The sequence below is a fragment of the Cololabis saira genome, chromosome 7 (assembly GCF_033807715.1).
Source record: "Cololabis saira isolate AMF1-May2022 chromosome 7, fColSai1.1, whole genome shotgun sequence".
NCBI classification, from domain to species: Eukaryota; Metazoa; Chordata; class Actinopteri; order Beloniformes; family Belonidae; genus Cololabis; species Cololabis saira.
In genome coordinates this window covers 35154113-35165263 of record NC_084593.1, presented here as the reverse complement: position 1 = coordinate 35165263, position 11151 = coordinate 35154113, and the positions used below count along the sequence as shown (strand labels likewise).

At 40.5% G+C, this 11151-nt stretch overlaps 1 protein-coding gene across 1 annotated transcript; it reads left to right on the top strand.

The window, feature by feature from the left end:
• The first annotated feature begins 2845 nt into the window (after positions 1-2845).
• her5 (hairy-related 5) lies at positions 2846-3654 on the top strand. Its single transcript, XM_061726363.1, has 3 exons — positions 2846-2896; positions 2995-3090; positions 3184-3654. The coding sequence occupies exons 1-3, from the start codon at positions 2846-2848 to the stop codon at positions 3652-3654; spliced, it is 618 nt and encodes a 205-aa protein (XP_061582347.1).
• The last annotated feature ends 7497 nt before the right edge of the window (positions 3655-11151 follow it).

Sequence of the window (11151 nt, the reverse complement as noted above, 5' to 3'; positions counted from 1 at the left end):
AAATGGTTTCACTTTCCCTCCTCGGTCCCATGGAAACCAGCAGCGGTCTCTGGGCCCACTAATCGCCCTGCCTTTTCATTTCAAACGGAAGTTTTGTGCCTCTGAAAAGCCACTTAATCTCCGCGGGGTGTCTGTGATCGGATCATCCTGGTGTTATCCCCACACTTGAGCCTATTATAGGGATCAGGGAGGACATACATGCAAAAGCGCTCAGCTATACCCCAAACCTCCAAATGCCAGTTTTACTCTGAATCTTCTGAAAGAGGAAGAAAAATACAATGACAATAAGAAACAACATGGCTAAGGGAATCCATATTTTATTCACAGCATATACATGTTTGTAATGAATAAATGTTTCATCTTAAGTGGAAACATATCAGATATGTTTTACTTTGATGGTATTGAAAAGGTTGGGAGAGGTTTAGCAGCACCCCCTCTGCTTTAACAGTTATACCTCTGCACCGATAACATGATGCTTCATTTTGAATATTATTAGGTTTTCCTGCAACCCGTTGCATTCATTTTCATCAAACAACACGGACTGTACTAAAAAAAGTCATTGTGACATACCAAGTTACATACAAGTTTTCCTGAAGAATTGAAGCCTTTATTTTATTTATGTTGGGAGAAATTGGTGCCATCCAGCCTCAGTTCAAATATATCCATACATCCTTGAGATATCACTGCTGCATTTGAAACAGTAATGAGGACCTGAAGGAGCTATCAAGCACAAGGATGACGCTCAATGAGCTGATGCCCGGCTAATACACTGCAGGGTTTGAGTAATCTCATGAGATTTGTTGAGGCAAATAGCTCAGAGCAAAGTTGATCCGCTAGAACCCTCAGAAACCCTCCCCTCGGAGGTAAAGGGGAGCAGAACAGCCTGCAGAGGGTCAGCTGTTCCAGCTGCTGCCAGGGCAGGTACAGGCACCATGGTGCGTTCACTGGTTATAAAGCCTCGTCCTTCCTCAAGGCCAACTCCCACACTGTTTTTAAAATCAACAGTACAACAAAACATACTAGACACATTTGATGCAGGCTGTGATTTTTATTTTCTACAACAAATGTGAACAGTCTACACTGAAAAAAATTAATCTAAGTGCATGTAAATATAACATATTTAAATCTGTGATATTAACAATTAAAAATGAAGTTTGTTGCCTTACATGAATACATCTAGTTTTGAACTTAATCTGCATTTGTTCAAAAAACAAGACATTGTGCATTTTTTCCTTAACAAGCTGTATTTATGTAATCCCAGGCAATTTTTTCATTTACACACAAACAACAAGCAATGGTCTTGTATTTACCTTTCCCTTTAACAATTTTAATCTATTGGTCAGATTGACCAACGTTTAGATGAAACATGCTTTATTTGTTTAAGTAGAACACCACAGTAAAAAAAATATCTTGCTTGATCTACTTTAAAAAAATTAAGGCAACTTTTTTGCATGAGATTTTTATGTAGATCAAGAAAGACTAGTCTTTGTATAAACTACTTAATTTTTAGTATGTACAAAATTCATTTGCAAGTAAAGTCAACTTAATTTTGATAAATAAAGTAAACTTAACACAATTAAGTTGACTATACTTGCAAAATGTATTATTTACATACAAAAAATTAAGTAATTTATACAAAGACTAGTCTTTCTTGATCTACATAATAATCTCATGCAAAAAGTTGACTTATTTTTTTTAAGTAGATCAAGCCCAATATTTGTATCAGTGCAGGCACCATGGTGCGTTCACTTAGACAAAGCCTCGTCTTTCCTCAAGGCCAAATCCCAGACTGTTTTTTTTTTAAATCAACAATACAACAAAAAATACAAGACACATGTGATGCAGGCTGTGATTTTTTTTCTACAACAAATGTGAACAGTCTAGGTGGGGGTGGGGAGTCAGACCTGTTGTTAATGCAGAACCACCTGAGGGCCTAAAGATCATTGGAAACCCCCCACATAGATCCCTCTAGATCTTTTGATGATACCAGATCATTTAAAATGCCCCATGTTCAAAATCGTGCATGTTTTCTATTCTCCTTTGTGACTAAAATATATGTAGCGGATTTCCAAAGTCATTACATTCGAGTTTATCTAGATTTTACACTTGATCTAAACCTTTTCCAGACTGAGCGTGTGGACATGAGCAGTGTCCAGCTGGGTGTTTGAGTCTCCACCCATGAAGGTACGCGAGCTCATTAAGGTGAGTGAATGTGTGAATGAGCCTATTTCTGTGCAACACAAAGGAGAGCTGTCGACGGGAGAGTAACGAGTGGAAGAGAGCACTTAGGCCTCATCATTCGTGCTATTTTAACTCTCAGTTGGAAATGCTCTGACTTGAAAAAACAAATTACGAAATATGTGTTTTAAGCATTGAGCTTGTTTTGAACAGTCCAGAAAAGAAATGAACAGTCCAATAATGAATAAAATAACCCCTTTAAAAACGTCACTGTTTTTTGTTTCGTTTTTTCGATTTTTCTGGTTTATTTGTTTTTAACAAATATGTTCAAAACGAAAACTTTTTCTGTATCATTATTATTTTGGGAAACGTATTTCAAAATTTGAATTCAGCTATTTCTCAATTGGTTAAATAATTTTCATTCATGGTGTTACTTTCCATTTTACTTATTTTAAATCTCCATTTCTTTAGTCATCTTTTGTACTGTATGCAAAATGGGACTGGAATGATGGTCTCTGCACGCCACCAGTAAGATCCAGAGGCGTGGCTGTGAGCAGCAGGTCAACAAAGTGCAAAGAGGACGCAAACACGCTCACATTCATCTGGCCTGGACCCTGAAAAAACCCGCAGAGGCACGAGTCGAGTGAAGTGTAAATATGAAGTAAATATGAAGGCTTTAACTTCATCGGAAACTCCTAAACACAAGTTAGGAAGAAGGGTAAGCTGCATTTCTTTTTTTTTTCTTTTTTTGGAAGAAAATTATTTTAAATCTGCTGGAAGTTTGTCACCAATGTACTTTTCTTTCTATACCTCAAGATGTCAAAGCGTCTGATGGAGAGACGCAGACGGGAGCGCATTAACCACAGTTTGGAGACTCTGCGACTGCTAATGCTGGAAAACAGGCACAGTGAAGTAAGTGTGCCTGGGTTTCCATTATAGATCATTACTAGTCTTCCATTTTTATACGTGAAATAAGTAAATTTTTTGACTTTTTTTTTTCGGCAGAAACTGAACAATCCCAAGGTGGAGAAGGCAGAGATTCTGGAGAGCGTTGTGGAATTCCTTCAAGCGGAGAAGGAGATGGGCAAAGGTCAGGAGGGGCCAAAGAGGGCCCTGCAGGCCAGCAGCGGACAGACGCCGGCGTGCACACGCCAGAACAGCTATCAGGAAGGGATCAGGTCCTGCCTGCTCAAAGTGGGCTGCTTCATAGCCAACAAGAGCCGGGAGCTGGACGAGCCTGCAGGCGCCACCACATCGTCTTTTGCGCTCCCCGAGCCCCGGACGCGGCCTGCAGCCTCCCCGGGGCGCGTCCACCCCCCGCTGGGGTCCAGTCCTGCAGCCCACGCAGGTGCTCCGGCTCCTCAGCACGAACTCAGACGGCAGGCGGACCTCCACTGCGACACCAGGAAGCTGCTCTCCCCCGCAGCAGTCTCCGCGCACAGCAGCGATCCCGTGTGGAGGCCCTGGCCTCAGTGACGCTCAAGCCTCAATTATGGTCCGCGATAAATCGACGCAGAGCTTACGCCGTAGGGTACGGCGTAGGCTACGCGGCGACGCGTGTGTAACGCGGAACCATAAATCAGCCTTTAGTCTGCTTCTCGTTGCACGTTAGATGTTAAGATTGATTGATTGATTGATTTATTGATTGATTGAATACTTTATTACAGACTCAAAAGGTTCCATATAAAATACATAAAAAATTACAGGTAACACATTAAATACATGCAAACATCTGTTCCAATGGTTCCATAGTCCAGATGTGTACCTTGCATACATTAATTTGATGTTAGTGAGTCTGCGCAGTTATTAGACAATTTTCTGACTCATGGAGTCGACACATACATTTAAACATAGAATTCCTCAGCAGAGCATGGAAGGTGGGGGCACAAGAATTAACAAAGTGCTTGCACTTGTCCATCTTGGAAGCTTAAGGAGGATCCTGAAGCATCATTATATGCTACCTGCAACTTCTTTAGCTTGGCTTTGGTGGTATAATTACACCAAAGGTGAGCTGTGTAAATAGGTGTACAATAGGCTCTGAATAGATTTACTTTAACATCAGCTGTGCACATATGGAAGCTTACAGCACTGACACTGGATGTCATCATCATCACATAGATCCTCATTTATGATGTGACCCAAATACCGTACTCTCTTAACAACATCTAAGGGGCGGTCAGACAGTAAGAATGGGGGAAACTTTTGTTTCTGATCCTCCTTAGCTTTAACAATTAGAAGAACACTCTTCTTAGGGTTAAACACAATGTCATATTAAGAAACAGTGTAAATGTGTATTTTCGGAGAGAAAATAATACAGCCTTTTAATTGTAAAATAAAGGCTTTATATGACACCTCGTAAGGGGTTATTCTTCTTGAGATAAAATATCTTGTGTAATGCGCCTTTTGATTTTTGTATAATTATATTTTAAGGCAGATCTGTTTGATTTTTTTTTTACCTAATCTCTTTTTGGTTTGGATTTGTTGATTATTTTCATTTTGTTTTTCTTCGAATTGAGTCGTTATTTGCTGCATTACGTGACTTTCAATAAAAGCACAATTTCCTGTGTTTGGAGACTCATTGATTGGCGTATTTGCTGCGAAGAGAAGAGGACCATGCGAGGACAGTTAGCGCGTACTCCAGCCGGTCTGGACGACAGTTATGACTGCATTGAAATGCTGATCGGGAGTACTTTACCTCTCAGATCTTATGGGCAGTTTTTCAAATGTAGAACAGTCAACGATGGGAGCCATTCGCACGTGTTCAGAGTCCAGACTGGATCAGATGATCCAGCATCCAATCTACAAAACGTTTCCTGCAGGAATGTCCAAATGGTCTTAGTTACAGTCATGTGAGGCTCTCGGTTTTAAATATTTTTGATATATATATGGTCTACTGTAAATGTGAAGTGCAACGGTTTAAAGACGACAATAGAAATGACTCCTGATCAGCAGCATTAGGTCTGAACCAAAGCTGGAGTGAAATAAAACTCACAAATAATTAGTTTTTGATGTCACCTATTTGAAGTTCTGCTACTTCCAAGAGCAAGCCATACTTTTTTTTACTTCAGTGCATTTATGTAATCTTAGTCATTGGGTACTTCACAAATAAAGATATTCTTTCAGTGAATATTGATAAAGGGATGGTGTTATTAAAGACTGGTTCAACACCACAGAACCAAAACGTTTTTTGTTAAATAATCAAGGAAATGCATCAGACAAGACAAAGTGAGACAAAGTGTTGAAAGGGCACTAAGGGCACTAGCTATTTTGATAAAAAAAAAAGTGTTTAAATCATTAGCATGCAGAAATGTTTTGAACCCAAAAGTTTATTTTAACAAAGTCTGATAATTTAGGTGTTTGGGCACAGAAGAATTTATTTATCAAATCATAATTGTGGCTTTTCAGAGAGTAGTAGTTCATGTTGTCAATAACAAAAAGTGCAGCTCTATTGCTGTAAATACTGCTGCTGTTTAATATAGTCAAAATAATGGGTTATTATAAATAACAGCATGTCAGAGAGCCAAGAGCAACTCAGGTAGCCTTTAATTTTACTTTGATTGCTGGAAGGAGCTACTTTCACATTTGCACTTCTGATTCAGCAGCATCTTGATATGACAAGAGCATCATTTTAAATGGAAATCTAGCAACATTTCTCATGACCTGCTGGTGAAAGCTCTGTTTAGTGTTTTTTTCCCTCTCGTTTTTTCTAAGAAAATAAGAAGTAATAATTTTTGTTTAACTTTAGAAGACTCACTGTGTGTGTAACAGTTATCAGCCCCTTTTTAAATGTTCACTAAATCCCATACTTCATTGTTTTACAGTAAATCAAGTGTGCAAAAATTATGTTGGATTATTTTTCTTCATTTGGACAATGCCAGCAGGGGATATTCCAGTGGACATTTGCACTGAATAAAGTTCCAATTAGTCTGTTTTAGAACATCAAGCTATAACATGATATGGTTATTAATAATTTGAACTTTGCTCAGGTAGAATGACTGAAATGTTGGGTTTTGGTTTGGGACTATTCGTTAAGAATTGGAAATTATGTTTATGTGCATATATCACTGCAATGAAATGCAAATCATTCGTATCTAACTCCAAACATATTACAGGAAAAGCTTGTTCTCATATCTCATTCATCATATTGGCCGTTTGGTTGCTCTTGCGGATACGTGAATCCCTTCAAAGCATCGTGAAAACATCTTGAATCAAAGGAGGTATTAGTCGCACCGGGCTGCTCGCTGGACAGGCCGCTCCTTTGTGCGTCTCCAGGATTTAACCCCCTGAAGAAAAGCCCACACTGGGTTCAGTAAATCAATTTAAAGGGGAATCAGATCAGGGGTTTCATTAAAGCAGCGTGTGTCTAAATGCATTTTGAACAGGTCCAGCAGAGTAGTTGTATGAATGCGTAATAAGGCATAAAGGAACGAGTGCATGCATTTTAGGAGGATGAGAGGAGTGCGTTCAAAATGTAAAATCAAAGAGCAAAGAAAAAGTGGAAAAAATGCATTTTAGCCTCATTTTCAAATCTCACTTGATGCCTCAACTTCCCAAAGAAAAACAATAAAAAAAAACGTCCCCACCAAACCTCTGTCTTTAATAAAATGTTTGTTTTGGGGATTAAAATATGCGTCTGGCCTACCGATGTAACAAATAGATTGTTTTTTTTTTTTTATCTATTTTTTGTTTTTTTTTTATGTTTGAGCCAAATGGAGCAATGGTGCCACGTGTCGAGCCGCAAGTAAAAGTGGAGCTGGGAAAACACGCAACACCTCAGGGTGTTAATGGGCGCGCTGCCTGCACGCCCCAACAGCAATGTGTGAGGTCTGGTTTTAAAAAATAAAATCATCATTATTTCAGAATACCCCAGTGCGACATTAAAGCTGAGGTGCCCAGTTTCAACTCTCTGTAAATACATAATTCTTTAAGTGGACGGGTTTGAGGTCTTGAGCCTGTCGCTCCTTTTGATTATTCAAGCGTCCAAAAGCCCCCGCGGCGCGCACAGCGGGCCCAAACAAAGCTGCAGGGATGCGCTTTTTCACTGACAAAGACTGGACAACATCTGCTGCAGAGGCAGCCGGCCTGCCCAGGCAATTAAAGTAAAAGCTCATACGTGCAAGCGCACAATTGCTGCATATGGGCCTTCAGGAAGGAGTAGCCTGAAAAAACAGAAGTCAATTGCTGATGCAGATATTAACTTTATTGAGGTGAATGCATTTTTTTTCCTGTGGGGAAACATCAGTTATGAATCAATATAGGTCCAATCCAGAGACAGCGTTTGATTTCTCTCTTCTTGAATTTGAGGGCAGGTATCGGTGTGCAGAAAAGCTAAGCAGCTTTTTCAACATTCTCGGCCCTTTGGCCTCATGTCGCTCTGCTGTCAGGAATCGGGTGTGATTTTTGACAGTGCTCCCAAGTTGGACAAACAGATTATTGCTGTGGTAAAATCAAGCTTTTTCCACCTACGGGTCATTGCTAAGGTCAACCCTATCTCTTGTAAAATTCAAAGTGGGCTTTCAACTCGGAGTAGAGGATGACACACAGACAAGAATGTACTGCTGTTTTGGAGTTTATTGTTTCTTTAATGTTTTATATATATATATATATATATATATATATATATATATATATATATATATATATATATATATATATATATATATATATATATATATATATATATATATATATATATATATATACTGTACACACGCACGTATACAAACACATACGCACACACACACACACACACACACACACACACACATAATCACATACATACACGCATACACACACATAGATACACTGGCTTGTTCACCTGCATGCTTGCTCTGTAGTTTTTGGGGTTAGTTAGCGGTAGCTTAGCTTAGACTGTGTTCGGATCTCGAGATTTGGGTCAATTGCTGCTCGTGTTTTGGTTGGCTCCGTGTCGGTTTTGTGTTTCGTTTGTGGTTTTGTGTTGTGTTGCAGATTTCCAGTGCTTGACGTGTGCCTCCGTGTGTTCTTGCTTCCTGGATTGGCAGTGGATGATTCAGTCTGAACTAAACTTGTGGATGAGCATCAACATATAGAGTCCCGCTTCTGCTGAGGCTGACGGCATCCAGATGTGAAGAGAGACGTGTGAAGAGCATCATGTGACATCAAACTCCATGTTTGACGTGTCTGTCCTCAACACTTTTGGTAGTTTTACAATCAGATAAGTCAGCTGTGTTTAAAGATCACTTTAATGAGCTACATTTTATCTAAATAAACATTTTACTTTCTGACTATTTTCTCAACCCAACAGCCTTTGTGTTTCCAGGAATGTCGTTTGGTCTAAAATGTTCTGAAGTCTCCAGAAACAATCTGCTGGTTTTCATTCAGAGTTAAAGCGACACTACGTAACTTTTCCACCTTAATATCATATTTCCAGAGTCATTGTGATGGTACATCAACTTCCAACAGGTTTAATGACACCACCGTCATGATCTGAGGGGGTCTGTATCGCCTTCACTGGCACTATGTAACTTTGAGGAGCATGGTAGGAACCCTGCCACACTAAAAAACTACAAATCTTTACGGCTTTGACTGCTTTACGGCATACGTCACTTCCCCCTCCTTCCCGATTCGCAGTCGAGACGAAAATCGGCGGGGCGTGGAGCGCAGAGTAGGAGAAGCTGGTAACCCGTTGCTGTGTTGCGGCTGCAGCAGCTCCACACAACAGACATGGGAAAAAGATCGCTAATGGTTTAACTTTTCACCGCTTTCCTGCTCGGAGGCAGAACCACGCAGGCCAAGTATCTGATATAACAGAGTAAAAGAGTGAAAGAGTGTCGGCTCGCTTGGATCGCGGCTGTAATGACCAAACCTTCCACACAGTAAAGCCTGAATTTTGGTTCTGCGTTAAATCGTCGCAGACCTACGGCGTAGGGTACGTGGCGACGCGCAACGTACGGTGCGTGTCGCCGCGTACCCTACGCTGTAGGCTCTGCGTCGATTTAACGCAGAACCATAAATCAGCCTTAAACCACAAACACTCACACAGACCGGGGTCGGATCAAAACACAGGTTTTATTCCCCACTTCTCCAGCTAAACGCAGTGGCTGGCCAGCTCTCTGCGGTGCAATTAACCCCAATCTTCAGATAAAACTAGTTCGTTGAGGAAAAAATATTAACTCTTATTTGTAGCTGCAGAGGAAAAAAATAATCTCACGAGGAAAACAAAAATATTGCTCATGCCTCGAGCCTCTTCAACATAATATAGCAGTCAAAAAAAAAGAAAAGAGAAGCAAGAGGGATACAAAACATGTACTGTATGTTGTACTATTATACTAATTTATTGAAACACATGGCGAGTCAAACATTTACCAAAGCAGCTGCCAAACACTCCTAAACAAGGTAGCCGGAGACGGTGGTTCTGCAGAGCTGCGGCAGTAAATACTTCTAAAGAGTGCAGCTCCGACGAGGAGCTCCATTCTTCAGTAGGGATTTCATATGGATCCAGACTGTTAATAATCATTATTTTCTCCATATACCGCTCTCTGGCTTCCTTGTTTAAGGTATCCCTGTAAATTCCAGTTCCTTTCCAGCAGTTTAACATCTATTTTTTTGCGTTCCGTCTGTTCACTTGGTGAAACAGAAAAGCGTCCCGTCTTCTCTCAAAACAAATGCACGCGACGGGACAAGAGTTTTCCGGCAGTACGCGCTGGTGCTCATGGGAAACGTGTTCTTTCTGGTAAAGCACTACCGCTTTTTTCCAAAAGATGCCGCCAAACTCAGAAAAGCTGAAAGTTACGTTGTGCTGCTTTAAAGTTTGGTGTTTTCTTATTTCTTCAGTGTAAATTGTGAGCAAGAGAGCGCTGCTCTTTTCCAGTTTCTCTCTCTGAGAATCTGGTATTAATGATTAATGATTCCTTGTTCTTATTCTGGTGGTGATACTGAATGCTCCGTCGATGCGCCATCAACTTCATTCTGCATGTTTTTCAGAGAAAGTCCACGTTCATTAAAAGCCACGTGTCCACTTCTACCTTTCACTCAGCTGCACCACAGCGATCCAGCAAGACTTCATGGATGATGTCAGATTCTTCAAGAGGAAAGTAAGTTCTCATCGCTGCTGGTTTGAATCAAAACTCTCTCATCAAAAGTCCTTAAATAAAAACCACAGGTATAACTGTCAACAGTTGAACACTTGGTGGATTCTGACCTAAGAGACTCCAGTTTACAGTGTGGACTCTCCAGTCCAGGACACAGCTTCTTCAGTCCTGAATCCTGCAGGTTGTTGTTACTCAGGTCCAGTTCTGTCAGACTGGAGGACTGAGAGCTGAGGACTGAGGACAGATCTGCACAGATGTCCTCTGAGAGGTTAGGAAAAAAATAATGTAATTGAAACATTGATTATTTAATTCAACAAATGAATGAATCATAGAATTTTAATGATTAATTCAACTATTATTCAATAAGTGTTGTTGCATCACAGTCTTGATCAAAATGAAAGCTGCATTTCTCCTCTCTTCATGTAAAGTTTCCTGAGATGAATCATTTATGAGAATTGGTCCCACATGAACCTGAACTTAGTTACAGTGAATTTAACTGATTTCCTCCATGAACACATGTGATTGTAATTGAAACAGATGTGTCCGTGTTCGTCCTTACACAACTTTCTGGGAGGCTTTGACCACCGGCAGCAGCCTCCGTAGAACCTCCTCTGAAGCTGAGTATTCCTTCAGGTCAAACACCTCCAGATCTTCTGATGACAGTAAGATGAAGACCAGAGCCGACGACTGAGCAGGAGACAGTTCATCTGTGGAGAGACGTCCTAACCTCAGGGACCGTTGGATCCCCTCCACCGGAGAACCATCCTTCAGTTCATTCAGACAGTGTAACAGGTTGATGCTTTTCTCTGCAGACAGATCCTCACTGATCCTCTTCTCGATGTATTTAACCATTTCCTGATTATTCTGTGAACTTCTTTGTTTTGGTTTCGTAAGACCTCGT

Coding starts and splice junctions, on each gene's coding strand:
- her5 (XM_061726363.1), top strand. CDS start 2,846: ATGAAGGCTTTAACTTCATCGGAAACTCCTAAACACAAGTTAGGAAGA. Junction 2,897..2,994: donor AACACAAGTTAGGAAGAAGG/GTAAGCTGCATT, acceptor CTATACCTCAAG/ATGTCAAAGCGTCTGATGGA. Junction 3,091..3,183: donor TGGAAAACAGGCACAGTGAA/GTAAGTGTGCCT, acceptor TTTTTTCGGCAG/AAACTGAACAATCCCAAGGT.